This window comes from Lampris incognitus, chromosome 2, assembly GCF_029633865.1.
Source record: "Lampris incognitus isolate fLamInc1 chromosome 2, fLamInc1.hap2, whole genome shotgun sequence".
NCBI classification, from domain to species: domain Eukaryota; kingdom Metazoa; phylum Chordata; class Actinopteri; order Lampriformes; family Lampridae; genus Lampris; species Lampris incognitus.
The window spans coordinates 135,797,049-135,818,562 of record NC_079212.1 but is presented as its reverse complement, the minus strand read 5'-3'; the positions used below and the strand labels follow the sequence as shown (position 1 = coordinate 135,818,562).

The following is a 21,514-nucleotide window of genomic DNA, read 5'->3' as shown; positions in this document are numbered from 1 at the left end:
AAGATAAGGAAAAAGTCAGCCACCATAAACATCTAGCATTCTTGAGGAAAACATCCAGCTAGGGCAAAAAGGGAGCCTCTAACAAAGGGGTTTAGGGTGATTGCCACATGTATTAAATTAATAGATTGGAAATAATTGGTCGCCATTGTCTATTGTATAGCGCAGTGTAACGCAAGCCTGGCATCCATATGTGAAAGAGCATGTCACAGTAAAATCCAATAGACCTGTTGGATCTGACGCCCAAGGCAAGATCATGATTGAGCACACATGAGAACATTCCCTTCTGAACACAGATATATTTCTATTTCGAAATTATCACCATTGCAATTCATGGAAAGATGACAAAGTGAATTTTATCAAACATGTATATAATAACATAGAAAGGTATGTCACCAATAACTGTAAATTAAGTAAATTAGGCAACTTTACTTGAATCACGGGTGGCAAAAATGAGTACACCCTTGATTAAATTCTACAAATATGTTCTATTACTATCAGTTGGTATATCCTCCATTACTTTTAAATAATATGTCATGTACTGAATGGTGTACTGTACCTTTAAGAGGAACTATGCGATAGAGATATAGGTAACCAGGGGAAGACAATTTATGTAACACATATCCACAGTGACACTGTCATTACCCAATCCGTTACGGAAACCGGATTTGTTTTATGCATGTGTTAAAATACGTCTACTTCCTGTCACAGCTATCGTTTTACAGCATTGTCAAAAAAGTGTCATCCCTTCAACTGTTCAGGATTCTTTTGCTTTGACAGGGATGATCAGTAAAAGAGTTGGAGTTCAAAATAGGTGTCCGTGATATGATTCCGAAAACTTAATTAAAAGAATTAAGGTACAGGGAAGGAAAGGCAGTTCTGCTGGGGGGCTTCAATGCTCACATGGGCAATGATGGAGAGACCTGGAGGGGCGTGATTGGGAGGAACGACCTCCCAGATCTAAACCCGAGTGGTGCCTTGTTATTGGACTTCTGTACAAGTCATGGATTGGCCATAACAAACACCATGTTCGAACATTGGTACCAGAACACATTAGGCGGAGGATCGACGATAGACTTTGTGGTCGTATCATCAGATCTGCGGCCATATGTTTTGGACACTTGGGTGAAGAGAGGAGCAGAGCTGTCAACTGATCATTACCTGGTGGTGAGTTGGATAAGATGGTGGGGAAGGCTGCTGGACAGACCTGGCAAACCCAAACATGTAGTGTGGGTGAACTAGGAATGTTTGGCGGAGGCCTCTGTCTGTGAGTTCTTCAACTCCCACCTCCGGAAGAAGTTCCTGTGTGTCACGAGGGAGGCTGGGGACATGGAGTCTGAGTAGGCCATGTTCAAAGCCTCTATTGCAGATGTGGCAGGCAGGAGCTGTGGTCATAAGGTCATCGGTGCCTGTTGAGGAGGCAACCTAAGAACACGCTGGTGGGCACTGGTGGTGAGGGAAGCCATCAGGCTGAAGAAGGAGGCCTTTCAGACTTGGTTGGCCCGGGGGTCTCCTGAAGCAGCAGACAGGTACCGGGAGGCCACAAGGGCTGCCGCTTCGGTGGTCGCGAAAGCAAAAACTCAGGTGTGGGAGGAGTTCGGCGAGGCTATGGAGGAGGACTTTCAGTTGGCCTCAAGGAAGTTCTGGCAAACCATCTGGCGACTTAGGGACGGGAAGCAGGGCTTGACTCAGGCTGTTTTCAGCCAGGGAGGGGAACTGTTGACCTGGACTGGGGATGTTGCTGAGTGGTGGAAAGAGTACTTTGAGGAGCTCCTGAACCCGGCTAACATGTCCTCAGTGGAGGAGGTAGAGTCTGAAGACTCAGGGGAAGCCCCACCTATATCCATGGCAGAGGTCTCTGATGTAGTTAAAAAGCTCCTCGGTGGCAAGGCGCCGGGTGTGGATGAGATTCGCCCTGAGATGCTGAAGGCTCTGGACATTGTTGGGCTCTCTAGCTTGACTTGCCTCTTCAGCGTCGCGTGGAGGTCGGGGACAGTTCCTGTGGAGTGGCAGACAGGGTGGTGGTTCCCATATTTAAAAACGGGGACTGGAGGGTGTGCTCCAATTATCGGGGCATCACATTGCTCAGCCTCCTTGGGAAAGTCTATCTAAGGTGCTGGAAAGGAGGCTCCAACCGATTGTCGAACCTCGTATCCAGGAAGAACAATGCGGATTCCGTCCTGGCCGTGGAACAATGGACCAAGTCTTTACCCTTGCGGAAGTGCTGAGGGGGGCATGGGAGTGTGACCAGCCAATCTACATGTGTTTTGTGAACTTGGAGAAGGCTTATGACCATGTACCCTGGAGCATTCTGTGGAGGGTACTGTGGGAGTATGGGATACCGGGGCAATTTCTACAATCCATCCAGTCCTTGTATAACCAAAGTGGAAGTGTATAACCAAAGTCAAACACGTCTGTGAATGTTCTCATTCATCCAGGTCATGGTTATCCAAAGGAGTTGAATCAAGTGCAACTGGACTTGGTATATATCCGTGAAGACGTTTCGCCTCTCATCCAAGAGGCTTCCTCAGTTCGTGCCTTTCTGACTAGACCAAGCTAGTCTGACTGGCTGGTGATGAAACTCGAATTTTTCCTCTTTGGAGTCGTTGTCAGAACTATAGATATCCATGGACATCTATAGCTCTGACAATGACTCCAAAGACTCCAGCCAGTCAGACTAGCTTGGTCTAGTCAGAAAGGCACGAACTGGGGAAGCCTCTTGGATGAGAGGCGAAACGTCTTCACGGATATATACCAAGTCCAGTAGCACTTGATTCAACTCCTTTGGACAAAGTCAAACACGTTTTCAGTGGGTGTCAGACTCGGCCAAGGTTGTCCCTTGTCTCCGATTCTGTTTGTCATATTCATGGACAGGATCTCAAGGTGCAACCAAGGTGAGGAGCATGTCCATTTTGGGAAGCTCAGAATTGCATCTCTGCTCTTCGCAGATGATGTGGTTTTGTTGGCTTCATCCGAACGCGACCTCCAGCGCACACTGGGGCAGTTTGCAGCTGAGTGTGAAATGGCCGGGATGAGAATCAGCACCTCCAAGTCTGAGGCCATGGTTCTCTACCGGGAAATGGTGGATTGCTGCCTCCGGATTGGGGATGAGTTGTTGCCTTAAGTGAAGGATTTCAAGTATCTCGGGGTCTTGTTCATGAGTGAGGGTAGGATGGAGCGGGAGATTGACAGGCGGATTGGTGCAGCATCAGCAGTAATGTGGACGTTGTACTGGACCATTTTTGTGAAGAGGGAGCTGAGCCAGAAGGCAAAGCTCTCAATTTACCAATCTTCGTTCCAACCCTCATATATGGCCATGAGTTTTGGGTAGTGACCGAAAGGGTGAGATCGCGGATACAAGTGGCTGAAATGAGTTTCCTCCGTAGGGTGTCTGGGCTCAGCCTTAGAGATAGGGTGAGGAGCTCAGACATCCGGAGGGAGCTCAGAGTAGAGCCACTGCTCCTTCACATCAAAAGGAGCCAGTTGAGGTGGTTTGGGCATCTGATTAGGATGCCTCCTGGCCACCTTTCTTTGGAAGTTTACCGGGCACAGCCAACTAGGAGAGGAGACCCCGGGGTAGACCCAGAACCTGCTGGAGGAACTACATGTCCAATCTGGCCTGGGAACGACTTGGGATCCCCCGGGAGGAGCTGGAGGGCGTTGCTGGGGAGAGGGACGTCTGGTGTGCCCTACTTAGCTGCCATGGTAACTCTACCCCGGAGAAGCGGCTGAAGAGGAATTAATAAAAAGGTAAAGGAAGAAATGACAAAATATAACATTGGCGATGACAATTGGGGAAGCACGAGTAAGTGAGCTTACTTTCAACATGGATAAAGTGAATATTCCGATATTTGAGTGCTTCAAAGATCCAGCTACATTAGGCCCAAGATGGACAAGATGGCTGACTTCATTCGAATTTTTTTGCCTATGGGAAAGGACTTATCGTCAGCGATGATACACCAGCTGCAACTATGCAGCGCAGGAGAGCATTGCTTTTACATCATTAGGGGCCAGATGTACAAGATATTTTCTCCACCTTGCCTAATGCCGGAAATGCAGCCGATTATAATGTGGCAGTGCAAGCTTTTAATGCTTATTTTGTACCGCAAATTAATATAACTTTTTCACAGCAGTCATTTCATACACTTAAACAAAAACAAGGAGAGAAATCAAAACTGGAAGTTTTTTTTACCTACCTTGGCATGAGTGTTTATTGAAATAGACGTGTATTTTATCTGTTGCAAACGCAGCATATCTCTCTCACTTAATCAATATTAATAAACATAACCCCATATTTATCTTTGACACTGTATCTAAACTTACTAAAAAGCAGCCTTCTATTAGCTGCTCAACATTCACGGCCCATGAGTTTCTAGACTTTTTATGCAATAAGGTTGATGAGATCATAAAATTAGTTCTTCAACTCCAGCTACTCCTGCAGATCCCGTCTTACCAAATTCATATCTATACAGTGAGTCACTGATAGTCCCTGTTATTACAGCTTTGAGACTATCTCTCTTGATATTCTGACTAAGCTTGGGTCAGCTTCTAAACCAACTACTTGCCTACTTGACCCCTTACCAGCAAAACCTTTTAAAGACCTATGGCCTTTCCTGGAACCTACAATGTTAGACATCGTCAATTTATCACTTACTACTGGCACTGTTCCCAGCAATTTTAAGACAGCTGTGGTTAAACCTCTACTTTAAAAAACCGCACCTCGATCCAGGGTCTCTTAATAACTATCTACCAGTCACTAATCTTCTATTCTTTTCTAAAGTATTAGAGAGAGTTGTGTATCAACAACTTTCGACCTATATAGAAGAAAACCATCTATATGAACCTTTTCAATCAGCTTTCATGGCCTGTCACTCCACTGAAACTGCTCTGTCCAGAGTAGTGAATGATCTTTTATGACTGATTCCACTTCGGTGTTTCTGCTACTGGACTTCAGTACAGTCTTTGACACCATTGATCACTGTATACTATTTGACAGATTAAATTGTAATTTTGGTGTCTCTGGCTTAACTCTCTTGACTTAAGTCCTACTCATCTGGACGAACACATTGTGGCTACTATAGTAATATTACATCAAAATTCTCTGAGGTAAAATATGGTGTACCTCAGGGCTTAGTTCTTGGCCCTCTACTTTTCTCCCTTTATATTTCACTTTCCCTTTATATTTCACCTCTTTGCCAAATTATACGCAGTTATGGAATAAATTTCCATTGCTATGCTGATGATATTCAGCTGTATGTGCCTGTAAGGGCTTTTACTGTTTGTCCATATTTTATTCACCTCTAAAGTAGCCAGATACTTCATATATGACAGAGACACATTACTGAACATATGAGACACGATGATCACTCACACAAATCCAGAGTTTTTCCACTGGGACCCCCTGCTGACAAGAACCGTGGGGGAACCATGCACAACAATGGCGCTACCATGGAAATGAAGGAAGCGTTGCTGGAGACCGGAACATTGAGCCGGAGTGCTGGTGAGACTGAGGTGGCGAGCAAACTGGCCCCAACTCCCCAGTATTTTACTAGCCAACATGAAATCCCTGAGCAACAAGCTGGATGAGCTAAGAGCAAGGATCTCCTTCCGGTGAGAAACAAGGGATTGTAACATCATCTGCCTTACAGAGACTTGGTTGTCCGAGGAAGTTCCAGATCATGCAATCGTTCCAATGGAATTTTCCATGTTTCAAGCAGGCAGGTTGAAAGAACTCACCAGTGGGAAAAGCAAGGGAGGGGGTGTATGTTACATGATGCTTGGTGTGACCCTAGGAGCATACATTCTCTCAAGTCTTTCTGTTCTCCAGACCTGGAATATCTCTCGCTCATGTGTCGGCTACGAGCCCCAGAAAGCGGTCAAAGCATCCAAACGAGAATACGGCAAGAAGATTGAGGAACAACTAAGTGCTAATGACCCACGTAGCATGTGGCAGGGATTACACACAATACCAGACCTCAAAGGGAGACCTAGCAGTGCAGCTAACATCGCTGCCTCCCTCCTGGTCGAGCTTAATAGTTTTTATGTTTGGTTTGAGGTTTCTGACACCAACCTCCCGGGAGGAGCCCTCACCGCTATGAACAATTAGGAGTTCAACGAGGGAAATGAAGATTTTGAATCTTACCTGGAAAGATTGAAACAGTGGATGATCACTAACAATGTGGATCATGAAAAAAGTTCAGTGTGTTCCTATCAGTGATCAGAGCAGATGCCTACCGACTTCTGAAAAATTTGGTGAGTCTTGATAAGCCTAGCACACAAACTTATGATGTGCTAAGCAAGGCCCTGAGTGACGATTATAAACCAAAGCCCGTGGTCATCGCCGAACGATTTCGTTTCCAGAAAAGGAACCAGCAAGAGGGTGAGTCGATTTCTGATTATGTAGTAGCACTAAAGTTGCTGGCGACTCACTGTGATTTTGGCACACACCTTAATGATGCACCCCGTGACCATTTTTTTTAGTGGCTTAAAGACTGAGGCAATTCAAAGAACATTTTTATCAGACCCAGCGCCAAATTCAAGATGGCAAGTGAAGTAGCATTACCGATGGAGATGGCATTACGTAGTGCAATGGAATTCTCAGAGAAACTGAAGGAACATGGTAATGTATATAAAGTGCATTATCAGAAAACAAGCAAAGGGGAATGGACAAAACATCAAGGTTCACACAATGAAAAGAAAACCTACCAACAAGCTTAGAGGAGTGATAACAGCAAACAGCAGCAGCCACAGCCATGGTACTGATGTGGGGGTAAGCACAGCACACAGGTGTGCAGTTTTAAGAAAGATAGATGCCATTACTGCTTCAAGGTAGGCCATATTGCAAAAATGTGCAGAAACAAGAGAACACAGTATGTGCAGGAAGCAAGAGAAGATGAAACCAATAATGAAAACGAACTGTTTGGAGTATACACTGCATATACAGCTTCCCATGGGAAACATGGCATTACTGTAGAGGTGAGTTTGGAAGGGAAGGGATTTGACAAGCAGTTAGACACCGTAGCCGCGGTGACTTTAGTATCAGAGATAGTCTACAAAGAGGCACTGTCCCACCTAGCCCTTGAATCGTGCCACATGCAACTCCCCACATTTTCAGGAGAAAGGATACTGTTGTTAGGGCAAGTGACTGTGCAAGCTGGATTTGAACAACAAACAGCAGAGTTACCATCGGTAATTGTGAAAGGAGATCGACCAGCCCTGTTAGGCTGAAACTGGCTGAACAAAATCAAGCTAAACTGGAGCAACATATTCTCTGTCGGAGCCACAGGAGGTGCCAGTGATCCTAACGTGGAGGCCGTGCTACAGAAACACAAGGCTGTGTTCGAGGAGGGCCCCAGCACCATCCGGGAGTTCAAAGCATGCATCAAGGTAAAGCCACATACCCAGCCCATCTTCAGGAAAGTCAGACCCATACCATATGCACTGAAAGAGTCAGTAGAGAAAGAGTTGGATAGACTAGAGGGCATGGGCATCATAACGAAAGTGGACAGAAGTGAGTGGGCGTCACCCATTGTCATCATGCCAAAATCAGATAAATCCATCAGAACCTGTGGTGACTACAAGGTGATGGCGAATCAAAAGTGTGGCAGAGGAGATGTACCCACTGCCCTAATGCTGAGGATTTGTTTGCAACATTGGCTGGAGGCCAGTTGTTCACAAAATTGGACCTGTCACACATGTATCAACAACTCAAACTGGATAAAGACTCAGAAAAGTATCCAAAAGTGAATACGCATCGCGGACCGTATGTCTACCACTGACTCTCATATGGCATCTCCAGCGCACAGTCTATCTTCCAAGGTGTGATGGACTAGATCCTACAGGGACTAGCCCATGTGACCTGCTTCCTGGGTGACATCCTGATCACAGCAGGGTCAGGAGAACACCTGCGCAAACTGGATTAAGTCGTGAGTTGTCTGGAGAAGTATGGCATTCGAGTGAAGTGGGCCAAGTGTAAGTTCATGGAGAACAGAGTGGAGTACTTAGACCATATAGTGGACAGTGAAGGCCTTCCTCCCACAGAGGAGAAGGTGGAGGCCATAGTGAATGCTCCAAGTTCCACCAACGTCTCAGAGCTATGCACATTTCTTGGACTCTTGAACTACTATGGAAGGTTCATGAGAAATCTATCCACCCTGCTGCAACTGCTGCATGCCCTGCTGAAGAAGAAGAGTTTGTGGAAATGGACAGCTGTGTGTGAGGAAGCGTCCAAAAGTGCGAGGACGCAGTTGCTACAAAGTAAAATAGTCGTGCACTACGACACAAAGGAACAGGTGAGGTTAGCCTGTGATGCCAGTCCTTATGGAGTCAGAGCTGTTATTTCCCACATAATGAAAAATGGGGAGGAAAAGCCAACAGAATTTGCATCACGCACTCTGTCGGGGGCAGAGGGTAAATATGCACAAATAGAGAAGGAAGCTGTCGCCATCATTTTCGGAGTGAATAAGTTCCAAAAATACCTCTACAGGAGAAAATTCAGACTCACCACTGATCACAAGCCACTCTTGGCTATCCTGGGCCCAAAGTCAACCATTCCCACCTTAGCTGCTTTCTGGATGCAACGATGGGCACTAATGCTCATGGCATACAGTTACGACATCAAGTATCGCAAATCAGCAGACCATGCAAACGCAGACCAACTCTCCAGGCTGCCACAATAAGGCAAAGACAAAGTGGGTGAAGAAAACAGCATTTTCTACTTCTCATTCATTGACGACCTTCCTGTGAATGCTAACGACATAGCCCAAAACACACGGAAAGACCCAGTGCTCAGCCGAGTGAGGGAGTTCACGCTGAATGGATGGCCAAATCAGATCGAAGGTGAGACTCTCAGACCCTTCTTCATCCATCGAACAGAACTATCTGAAGAGCAAGGTTGCATGCCATGGGACACGAGGGTCATTGTTCCCTCAGCACACAGAGCAAGGCTACTCAACGACCTACACACAGGACACCCAGGCACATGTCGCATGAAGGCTTTATCCAGATCCTATGTGTGGTGGCCCAACATGGATCAAGAAATTGAGAGAACAGTTCAGAACTGTGGTGCCTGCTAATCAGAAAGAAAACTGCCAGCAGTAGCCCCACTATACTGCTGGAAGTGGCCAACCCGTATATGGCAGAGAATACACATAGACGTCTGTGAAAAAGGCAAACAGAATTTCTTTAGTACTCATCAACAGCCATTCAAAATAGTTAGAGGTGGTTCCCATGACAACCACAACTTCAACAAAGACCATTGACGTTCTCTGCAACATCTTTGCATCTCATCATCTACCAGAAGACCTCCTTTCAGACAATGGACCTCAGTTCACTTTCAGTGAATTCAAGCAGTTCTTCAGGAGTAATGGAATCAAGCAGACACTCGTGCCAGCATACCATCCTGCATCAAACGGCGCTGCAGAGAGATCGGTTCAGACAGTCAAAGCAGCACTGATGAAGCAAGTTCTGGGTGAAGAGAGAAGGCAGATGACAGCGTCACTACAACACCGTCTTGCCAACTTCCTGCTGATGTACAGGTGTACACCACACACTGTGATGGGAGTCCCACCTGCTGAGCTGTTCCTGAAACATCAGTTGAGAAGCAGATTCAGTCTGCTTAAGCCAGGCCTGGAGAGAACTGTAGAGGAGAAACAACTCAAACAGAAGACATACCTCGATCAAGCACCATCAAAGCTGAGGAACCTATCTCAAGGTGAGAAACCTCCGAGAGGGAAAGGAAAAGTGGTCAAGAGCAATTGTGGTGAGGTGCCTAGGACCTGTCACGTACCTGATCCACAATGGATAAAGAGTGCGCTCCGGTCACATTGACCATCTACTGTGCTCAAAAGAAGAAACAGCGTATCAACACTCGGGTAACATTCCAAACCCGATAACGGACTACACTGAGCTGTCAGCCGAGTCCAGCAGCGTTCTGGAGGCTCAGGGAACCAGTGAGTCCAATCCTGAACTCACTCACACTCCAAGGTCTCCTGCCAGAGAAAACTCTGCACTGGCTGTGCAGAGTCCAGCGCAACCGAGAGACGGTCAGCCTATGTCTATCAAAACCAATAGCTCTGCAGTGCGCCGTTACCCTCAACGGTTGCACACCACAAAAAAGATATATATTTGTAACCCTGTGGTTAAATTATAGGCCTTAGATATATTATATTGCTGTGGCAGGAATGAGGAAAAACACAGGAAACCAAGGCGAGTTTGATGTTTATTCCTCAACTCCAAAAACCAACTGCAGCAGGAACAACCCTGCACCGGCAAGCCCGGGAACGTAAACCACGCCCCCAGCTCACAGTCCTGCTGGGTGAGAGGCATAGCCCCTAGTGTCCGCCACACAGCCCCCCCCCCGCCCCGAACACCCAGAAGGGACTCCTGGAAAGAAAATTAGTGTCTCACTGGAGGCTTAAGCAGCCTGCCATAACGGCTGCGCCGTCCCTCAGCCGAAACAGTAGGTGAAACACAGTCCAAAGCCGGCTGAGAAGCAGAACGCTGAACCCGTGAAGACACTGCCGGGGTTCTGGAAGGAGGACGACCCCGACGGGGAACCTGGGCCGGAAACACAACTTCGCCTGCCACCCTGTGCGCCGGTTTAAGCATATCAAGCGTGACACGCTCCCTACGCCCACCCATATCTAGCACGAAACCCTTAGGACCCGTCTCAAGAACCCGAAATGGGCCATCGTATGGGGGTTGGAGGGGCGAGTGGTGAGCATCATGCCGTACAAAAACAAAACGAGCCGACATGAGCTCCGCAGGCACGAACGACCGCGGAAAACAGTGGTGAACGGGGCCTGGAACTCGAGTGCTGTCGGACAAAAAAGGATAAACGGCTGGACGGGGTCGAGGAGCGGAACTCCCAGGCAAAAATTCCCCAGGGACGCGGAGCGGCTGACCGAGCACCAGCTCAGCGGGTGACGCGTCGAGGTCCTCCTTAGGAGCCGAACGCAACCCGAGCATAACCCAAGGTAAACGATCCACCCAGTTACCATCTGAGAGCGCAGCGCTGCCTTGAGCGACCGGTGAAAACGTTCACACAACCCGTTAGCCTGAGGGTGATACGCGGTAGTGCGGTGTACCTGCACACCCAAGGATCGCGCAAGTGCCGACCAGAGCTCCGACACGAACTGGGGGCCCCTGTCTGAGGTGATATCTGACTGAGTGCCGAAACGGGCGACCCAGGAGGAAAGAAAAGCGCGTGCAACATCCGAGGATGTTGCGGAGGATAGAGGGACAGCCTCTGGCCACCTGGTGGTCCGATCTACCATTGTGAGCAGGTGCGTAAAACCCTGTGAAGAAGGTAGAGGGCCCACCAGGTCCACATGCACGTGGTCGAAACGTCTGGCCGGGACCGGAAACGGTTCGAGGGGCGATTTAGTGTGCTGGTGGACCTTAGCGCGCTGGCACGCTACACATGCAGCTGCCCACCCCTTGACGTCCTTGCGGAGGCCAGGCCAGACGAACTTGGAACCAACCAACTTCACCGACGCCCGAACTCCAGGGTGCGAGAGGGAGTGAATCGAATCGAAAACTCGACGGCGCCAGGCCACTGGAACAACGGGGCGGGGACGGCCGGTGGAGACATCGCAGAGGAGGGCAGGACTGCCTTCCTGCATCACAGCGTCCTCTAGCTTGAGACCGGTACGCGTTGACCTAATGGCAAGGACGTCCGGGTCGCTGGGCTGGTCAGCAGCTATAGCGGAGAAATCCACACCGAGGTGCACAGGACACACAGCACACGCGACAGACAATCAGCAACAGGGTTGGACTTCCCGGCCACATGCTGAATGTCCGTTGTGAACTCGGAGATCGCCGCTAGGTGGCGCTGTTGGCGAGCAAACCACGGCTCAGTCACCTTGGACATGGCAAAAGTCAGCGGCTTATGATCCACATAAGCCGTGAATGGGCGACCCTCCAGCAGGAAGCGGAAATGCCGGGTTGCAAGGTGCAGTGCCAGCAACTCCCGGTCAAAAACGCTGTACTTGCGCTCGCTATCCCGCAGTTGCGAGTGGCTGCCACGCATTCGCCACACGCTGTTCAACCACAGCCCCCACGGCTATGTCAGACGCATCGGTTGTTAAAGCTATGGACGCCGTGGGTGTGGGATGGGCGAGGAGGGCAGCGTTAGCCAGGGCGCACTTAGCTCCGACAAAGGCCTGGACCCGTTCGGGAGTCCAGTCTACAGGGTCGTTAGCCTTCTTAAGCCGCAGGGCTTCGTAAAGTGGCTGAAGGAGGTGGGCAGCGCGAGGGAGGAAACGGTTATAGAAATTCACCATGCCCAAAAATTCCTGCAATGCCTTAACAGAGACTGGGCGGGGAAATTCCGCCACCGCTTGCACCTTAGAAGGCAACGGGACCGCGCCTTGCGGCGAAATGCGGTGACCCAAGAAGTCACTCACCGGCAGTCCAAACTGACACTTGGCTGGGTTGACTATCAGGCCGTGTTCGTCCAGACGACGGAAAACCTGTTTCAGGTGCGCCAGGTGCTCTTCAGCTGACGGACTGGCCACTAATATGTCGTGTCCTTAATGAAGAGCAGCTTACCACGTCCGCCAGCGCCCACAGCTGCTACTGAGCGCTGGCCCTGGAGTTTCCCGCCGCCTCCAACGTGCACGGAGGGACGCAGCGCCTCGCCTTGCCGCCGAACCGCTGGTGGAAGAAACAGAGGCCTCTCCCGCGCCGTCTACGGGGAGTCACTTCAGCCACCACTGCCCCCATCCACCACGTCGGCTGCAGAGGCTCCGATGCCACACTCTGCACAGAGAACCGTCTGGTAGCCAGCAGGACCCGATCGGCCTCCTCAGCAAAACCTCGGCAGTCACCAGCGGCCAGACACGGGGAAGTTAGCCAAAGCCGCGCGCACAGGAGACGGGAGCTGGCGCAGGAAAACGTGCGGGAAAAGGAACCCACCTTCCTTCCAGCGACAGCATATTGTCCATGAGATCCACAGCCGTCCCGTCGCCCAAACCGGAGAGGGAAAGGATTCTATCTGCCCTCTCTGCGGTAGATAGGCTGTACCTCCGGAGCAGAAGATGTTTGAGGGCGACGTATTTATCGTGTTGCGGAGGGGCGCGCAACAGCTGCATGGCCCGGCGTGTGGACTGCTGGTCCAGCGCAGCGACGACCAAATAGTATCTGGAGTCGTCCGCGGAGATTCCACGCAGGTGGAACAGCGCCTCGACATGCTGGGACCACGAGGCCGGGTCGCTCTGCCAGAACTCTGGGAGTTTCACAGCCGCGGCGAGAACGGCCGGCTGTGAGAGTTGGGGCGGCGTGGCCGAAGTGGATTCACACTCCTCTTCTGCTCCAAACATGTTCAATACGGGGTCACCAATGTGGCAGGAATGAGGAAAAACACAGGAGACCAAGGTGAGTTTGATGTTTATTCCTCAACTCCAAAAACCAACTGCAGCAGGAACAACCCTGCACCGGCGAGCCCGGGAACGTAAACCACGCCCCCAGCTCACAGTCCTGCTGGGTGAGAAGCATAGCCCCTAGTGTCCGCCACATTGCACTATTAGATAAGAGTTTGGCCTATGTCGTTGTTATTTTGTTTACCTTTTGAATATGAATATATTATATTGTTGATATTGTTCTGCAAAACAGTTGTTTACCAATGTGAAATGCATTTACTTTTATTGTTGAAAACGCACCATTGTTGTGATTGGTTGGCTGTGGAGAGAATAACTTACCTTGAATGTGATTGGTTGAGAGGGCAGCGGGGAACGTCAGCGCGAGCAGACTGAACTGGGAGAGAAGGGGGGTCACTCGTCTCTTGTGTGAGCCAAACGGAGCAGTTTGATGTCGAGTTGTTTTATGCTATTTTGCGGTGAGAGAAATGTAATTGAAGTTTAGTGAACAGTGATGTGTGCGGGTGTCTGACCGAGACCCATCCCGGGAACTGTTTGTGTGGACTGGGGAGACAAACTGACTACTCGTCAGTCCCATATGTGGACCCAGCGACGTTACGGAGCGAGCTAGCCAGTCGGTGTTCGTTGCTAGCACAGCAAAACGGGCGACTGGACTGGATGCGGTAAGGGGCTTGCCCCACAGTGAGTCGAGCCGTCTTCTAGTTTAGCGAAGTAACGTTATCAGTACAGTGTAGCGGTGTGTTCATGCGACCATCGAGGAACGCAGAAGGAGTCGTCTGTTGCCGTGTTGTGCTGCCGAGGCGAGCGCACGTTTCGACCGTGAGATGGTGCTAACGGCTAACTAGCCAGTTAGCTAGGATGGCTGCCTGCCTGACGTTCGCTGCTGCACTGCGGCGGGAAGTGCGAGACGACGAGGAGCGTTCATTCTTTGTGAGTACAAGTTGGATGTGCGGGCTTCCAAGGGGAGCGAAGAGGGCTGTTTAGGGCCCCAACGTACCCGATAAAGAAACAGGCCTGCAACTGGGGGTTGACTTTTTTTTTATTGCCGGCTTAGTTATAGGGTTGTTGAGCTGCATGCTAATGTGTTGGTCTGATTCATTTGTGTGTATATGAATGCAGATGCTTGTTAGCCATTGAGGCGTATTACTTTCATTCATTCTAATAATTATTACTCATAATACATTTGTATATATAATTCTATGTATCTGTGTGAGTGTGGATTATTCATGTGTGTTTATTCCTGTGGTGTCTAGGCTATGGTAAGTGACATGTTGAGACAACCTTAAAGGGCTAGTCCACCTTTTTACTGGAAGTAACCTAGTGACACCCAGAGATGTGTAGACCATAGTATATAATCTTAAAGGGCTGATACACCATATTTTAGAACCTTAAAGGGCTAGTCCGCCGTTTTAATATAAGTTACTCGGTGACACATAGAGGTGTCTAGACCACGTTAGATTGCCTTAAAGGGGTCATATGCCATATTTAAGCGCCTTAAAGGGGTAGTCAACATTTTTAGTTTTAGATGACACTGTAAGACATTTATACCCTTTAGAACATACTTTAAACACATAAGAAGCGAGGTTAGCATACTTCAATAGTTTATTGGATACCGAGTTGTATAGAGAACTCAGGAGCGTTGTCCTTGACAGTTAAAAGGGATAGATAGCGCTACACATTGCTGTTATTATTATCGTTCTAATGAAAAAAAGAGTTCCTTAAGCTAACTTGCTAAGAAAAAATAACATGGTTTGAAATGTTACTTGTTGAGTTGATTGGTTGACTGTGAACATATGCGTTCCACTTTTGAAGAGTCTATATCGGAGGTTTTTTTTTATCTGAAGGGGAGGAATGTAATGTATTGGCATTGAGATAGCAGTATTGGAGCTCCCTCTACGGGTGCTAGGTGTGTTCTCTGCTGTGTTGTAAGCATGCGCTACTGAGTGAAATAAAGAACTGCACGACATACACCGATGTCTCGGTCTCCGTAATGAATCTTAAGTTAGGCGGTATCCCAGTGTATTACACTATATATCTATATCTATAGATAGATAGCTGCAATGTACATCTGTCTCAATCTTAGAATGCTGTGATCGCAAACATTTCCAAATCCTCTGTGAATTGTACACATGGCCATTGAAACTGTAGTTAATGGTCACGGCCATATTTGTATATGAAACTTGTCGTTGGTTTCAGTCGTTATGCAACTATTGTTTATAAGGGTGGGGATACCTGCAGTCAGTTTAGAGTGAAGAGATCACTTAGATGAGTGATGAAACGTATGTCAAGAAACGTTGTACCCAGATGAACTGATTCAACCTCCTTTGATGTTCTTACCTGGATTATTGAGCATGCATAAAGACATCCTCACAGACAAAAAAAAACAAAAACAGCTACCTTTTTTAGATAAAAATTAAATACTATATACTCATTGAGTACAGATACAACCGGGCTATGGACAGAGGTTTTATGTATTTTAGTTATGTTAGTTATAGTTTAGTTATGCTATTATATTTTGTTTTATTTGCTTACTTTGTTTCTTTAAGGATGTGTTTTCTTCAAGTCTAAAACACTTGAATTTTATTTTAGACACAAGGAAAATTACTGCCCTGACAATTGAGAGTGTTCAGAAGGGCTTGGAGATTTTGATTGCTCATGCACTTGAATTTTAATGAATGCTGCAGTCTCAGTATGGAAACCTGTGCATGATGAGACAGAGTGAAGGAAGGCAAATAGAGGACCCCCGACCCAGTACCTCAGCTGAGCACGGGAGTTTGACGTCATCTGTTAACCTATGTTGCAACCATGCCATGTGTGTTTTGTGGGAGGCATTTTGGTAGCCATGCTGACATGGTGAAGCACCACAGGATTCCCAATGGAGAGAATGATGAGAGACTATACCTTTTCCGTGTCTGTGGCTAAGGATTTAATTTGATTGGGAACCTAACAAATGCATGACATTTACATTTACTCATTTAGTAGGTGCTTTTATATAGCAACTTAGAAGAGAGTAAGCAATTAACAGATACATTCAAATGTAGCAACTGGCATTACAGAATGCTACATAGTAATTATATCATAGTCAAGGGTGCATGTCAAGTGCATTTAAGGCTCAATAGTAACCTCCAATAGTAATGGAGTTTAAGTAAATACTGGCACAATAATAAAAGCTGGCACCAATTCAAATTCATAGCAAAGTGCCAGTAGAGACCACTTTAAGGATCAAGGTGGGGCTTGAAGTGGAAGGTTTTTAGGCATTTCCTGAAAGACATAATGAGTAAGTGGCTTTGATGGAGACCAGAAGTTCATCCCACTATTTTGGGGCTGGGTTAGATAAAATTCTGAACAAATAACTTTGGTGGAGGGAACAGATAGTACCGTACCAACGCTAGAATGAGAAGCCTGCCAGAGGAAGAATGAGAGTCCAGAAAGGTGAAATAACATAATTTTGCAGGGTTCAGACTAAATATGGGTTAACCTGGCTACTTAGGGACAAACTGCATCAGTGTCATATTTGTGTCAAGTTTTCTGTGAAGTACAACTGAGACATCATGTGAAGAGTCACTCTGATAAAAGACCATACAAATATGCTGTCAGTGCTAAAGGATGTTACCCAAGTTCCTATCATAAAAAGAAATCAAAACTTGATTGATCATGTTTAACCATGATTTGAACCTCCAAAACATGATTACTGTGCTGTCAGTTGAAACACGCACCATCTACTAGATTTCTCTATACTTGACGTTTTTCTACTTTTTTTATAACTTGCTAAAATCCTGCCAATTATTAAACAGATCCATCTTTTTGCATTACAGAGGATTCATTATGAAACTTGATCATTTTGGTAAATGCGGTAAATCTACAAGATTTACCGTCAAACCAATACAGTCATGTTAATTTTAATGAAACGTTCCTGTCCTCCAAACTTCCATCTAACCGATAGTGTCTTGATGCATGCGCAATAAACCAGGTAAGAAAATCAAAGAAGTCTGAATCAGTTCATCTGGATACAGCATTTATTGACAGATACTCATCTAAGTCAGACAGTTTATCTAAGATTTATAACATAATTACCCACTATGCTCAGGTACTTATTATGAACAGTCAGACTGCTTGGTTTAAATGTCAGAACTTTTCTGGCAATGTACTTTCTGTCATGTAACCAACTTAGCTGTGGGGAAACTCTTTTCTCATTGTTGTATTAAGTTGCCATAATAGTGCCATTTTTGCAGCCTCAACCAGGGGGCCATCTCTCCGGTCACAAGAAGTGTGACGTTGCACCGTTAATTTGACGTCGCGTTGCTTTTGAGCAAAGGAATAATTTATTTATAAACTGAGGCAAAGACGCCAAATCCAAAATAAACCACAAATAAAATGTAAAAATATATTTTGCTGAAGCAGCTGCACGTACAAGAGGTTCGAATATACTTCAATCTAATCTAGCGTTAGCGGAGTAACGTTACTTGCGTAGTTACTATAGCTAGTAGCTAGCCAGCTAAGCTACATTGCCTCTAAAACTAGCTAGTTGCTAGCTTAGCGAAATTGCCGGTCAGGCTAACCTGGACTACTACGTAGCTATACTTTGAGGTAGTAGTCAGTTTACTTTGACGTTACAGAGCAAATGTAGACGGATTCGTGATCCTTTATTTTGGCGTTATATGTATTTGGTGTTTCCCTGTGTGAAGTGGATTAATAACCGATCAGCTAGCGTTATCTAGTAAATATACGTCAGTTTAGCTTTCAAGGCTAGCTAACAGATTTCTAGTGTTAGCTGAAGTTAATTTGGCCACCGTTAGCATCGATGACATTAGGTCGGCTAGCCCGCCGCATCCCGACCCTTTATTCACCGTCTGTCCTGTTTGGCAGTGGGTTCGTCCAGGGATCATGGCACCTCGCATACAGCTGGAGAAAGCGGCTTGGCGCTGGGTGGAATCGGTGAAACCAGAGGACATTAGTCGGGATCACATCGAGCTAGCGTACAGAGTCAATTTGCCGGCCTGCAAGAGAGGGACATGCAGGTACCATTTTTTTTCTTCCCAAACGTACTTACAAAAGCCATGAATTCATAAATCGCCACTCAAAACACTCGCCCCAGACAGGTTTCATTTTTGGTAAATGTCAAACGATGTTTCTCAAAAAAAGATTGCATTGGTGGGTGGACTGCTTGACTTGACAACGTTGTGTGTAAGGTGATGGAGTTACCAGTCGGACAGTGATATGTTAATGATCCGGCTTTGTTTTTGCAGGAGGAATTGCAAAGGGAATCCTAACTGCCTTGTGGGTATTGGAGAACAGGCCTGGCTGGGAGAGATCGATGAAAATGCTTTCCACAACATAGATGACCCAAATTCTGAGCGCCGAAACAAGGTTTTCTTTTCTCGCCCGCCTCTTGCCGTCTAAACTCGCATGACACAGACTTGCCTCATATATGACTACACACAACATCTGAGACTTTTTAAATTGGCAGACTGCACACAGTAGCTCTGACGAAGTCTTGTGAAAAGCTGTTCTCTCTCTCTCTCTCTCTCTCTCTCTCTCTCTCTCTCTCTCTCTCTCTCTCTCTCTCTCTCTCTCTCTCTATTTCTCTCTTCTTTCTCTTTCGCTCGCTTCTATCGCTCTCTCTCTCTCTCTCTCTCTCTCTCTCTCTCTCTCTCTCTCTCTCTCTCTCTCTCTCTCTCTCTCTCTCTCTCTCTCTCTCCCTCCGTTTCTTTCTTTCCTTTTCTTTTCCTTTTTTTACCCCAAGAACACATTTGTGGGCCTGACCAACCTTGGCGCAACATGTTATGTCAACACATTCCTGCAAGTATGGTTCCACAACCTAGAGCTGCGCAGGAGCCTCTATCTGTGCCACAATTCCCGGGCACAGGAGCACAATATTGACTCAGGTACAGAATAAGGAAGAATAAAGTGCTTTCAGGGTGTACATTTGCATGACATCCCCAGATTTTTGTAGAATATTTTGTTCTCAATTAATGTGGTGCCAGATTCAAGTGCGAGTGCAATCAGCTCCCAACTTTTGCTGCCGTGGAGATCCACTGTCATCACCAACAGTCTTTATTTCCACCCTTTTGACTACTGGTAATTACCACCAAGCCATATAACTTATTTAAAAACAAGATCTAGGACAAAAATTGAAACATTACTTTGTACTTTAGTCTGGGGGAGGGGGGGTAAAGTCAAACCAACCTTTAGGCACATGAGGTCCTCGGGTTATTTGTACATAAAAAATAAACATGGCTAGATTTTCTTTCAATATCACACATAATGTTGAATATATTTCACCTTCAAAAAACTCCTGCATGTATTTCAGACTATGAACCTCAGTCAATCTGCGAGCATCTCCAGTATCTATTTGCACTACTGCAGAACAGCAACAGGAGGTACATTGACCCATCAGGGCTGGTCAAAGCACTGGGGCTGGACACAGGACAACAACAGGTAAATCCTTGCATGAATATGATATTCTTGGGTAAAGGGTTAATTTAGTTAAGTATAAAAAAAGTTAATGAACATTTAGTCTGCCTGCTATAGACATCGTTCAAACCTGAATGCATGAGCTCTGTTTGCATATGTATTCTAGTGATTTGAGTTGTTAGAGCCTCAGTAGCCTTAAGTCTGGCAAAATTTTTATCATTACTTTTTCAGGGGAACCATTGGAAGATTAAAGAAAAGAGTTTACTATCAACTGTGTTAATTGACATATCAAAATTAACAGGGTAGTAACTAAAATAAGACTGTTAATGATAACCAAATTATCTTACAAAAAACGATTACTCTTAAGTCAAAGAGGATGGAATCAGTTCATCTGGATACAACATTTATTGACAGATACATTTCATCACTCATCTAAGTGACCTCTTCAGTCTAAACTGATGAAACGTATCTGTCAATAAACGTTGTATCCAGATGAACTGATTCAACCTTCTTTGATTTTCTTCCCTGGATTATTGAGCATGCATCAAGACATTACTCTTAAGTTTAAACTGCCTCCCCCCCAGAGGTTCACATTTAGTCATGGACTTAAAAAAATATCCTTTATGCAATCCATATCATAAATCCAGATCATTTTAAATTTAGAATAAAGGAATCTATGTAAATCTAAGTAAACAGAGAATTGGTTTTTTGCAACATACACCAATAGTACACATGAATGTTGATACTAGCCAGCAGTTGAACTGAAAATGAGCATCAGCGCACAACATAGTACATATTCTCGCTTAAATGATATTGTCAACAAAAATTTACTTTATTTAGCATGAACAACTGACACCTTGCATAAAGGCAATTAAGTAGGCAAATTGTTACATTCCATTTGCCAGTTTACCTTCTATGAATGTCATTTTATATGATAGAAGCCCTATCAGTAGCTATTTCTGTCAATAGGCTACTTGTTTTTTGTTCTTCTCTGCCATGTTTTGAGATAGTGATGCATCCTGTGGCAAAATGGTGTAGCACAAATACGTATTTATAAGGGGTATGATAGGCTCAAGGTAGAGATGACAATCTATTTTTTGACACAGAAAAAATAATTTGATTAGCTTGTAATTGAGATAGCAAATTAAATAGGAGTTGAACATGCAGACTTTTATCCCCCACCATATTTTTAGACCCATTTGAGAGAACTTTGAAAATCTTGTATAGTATTCCCCTTCATTTACGCTAAACCAACTGGCCCATAAAGTCAAGAGAAAGATAAGTCGGAAAGCAAACTGAAGAATAGGAATTCCTGCTGGCCCAACATCCTTATAGTGGCCTGTTTTCATCGCCACAACAGATGTAAGCAGCTGCCCTTAGTTTTTCCTCATTTAAACAGTATAAGTCTGCTCTCCTTCAATCCGTCAATGCTTCTTCTCCTTTTATATCTCACCCATTGCATTTATCATTTCCAGGATGCCCAAGAGTTCTCCAAACTCTTCCTGTCGCTGTTGGAGGACACCCTGTCCAAACAGAAGAACCCCAGTCTTCACAACGTTATTCAGCAGCAGTTCTGTGGACAGTTCTCCTATGTCACTGTGTAAGGTTACAAAAGGTTCAAGCTTATGCTCTCTCTTTGCTAGGCTCACAGTAGTACAGCCTCTGTAGTAATTAACTTTTACCGCAACAGCTGTGTCAGGCCCTAACTACAATGAGCTTCATAT

The 21,514-nt window shown here is 46.1% G+C and overlaps 1 protein-coding gene across 2 annotated transcripts in view; it reads left to right on the top strand.

The window, feature by feature from the left end:
* Nucleotides 1-17,652: 17,652 nt before the first annotated feature.
* The window catches only part of usp48 (ubiquitin specific peptidase 48), a 47,469-nt gene continuing 43,607 nt past the window's right edge, over nucleotides 17,653-21,514 (top strand). For both annotated transcript variants that reach the window (XR_008809863.1, XM_056275135.1), the window contains exons 1-6: nucleotides 17,653-17,792; nucleotides 18,243-18,394; nucleotides 18,623-18,743; nucleotides 19,120-19,261; nucleotides 19,687-19,814; nucleotides 21,266-21,390. Coding sequence is in view for 1 of the 2 variants with exons in the window: in XM_056275135.1 (XP_056131110.1) it covers nucleotides 18,261-18,394; nucleotides 18,623-18,743; nucleotides 19,120-19,261; nucleotides 19,687-19,814; nucleotides 21,266-21,390 (650 nt within the window). In the remaining variant the exon portion in view is untranslated. The remainder of the gene's footprint in view (nucleotides 17,793-18,242; nucleotides 18,395-18,622; nucleotides 18,744-19,119; nucleotides 19,262-19,686; nucleotides 19,815-21,265; nucleotides 21,391-21,514) is intronic.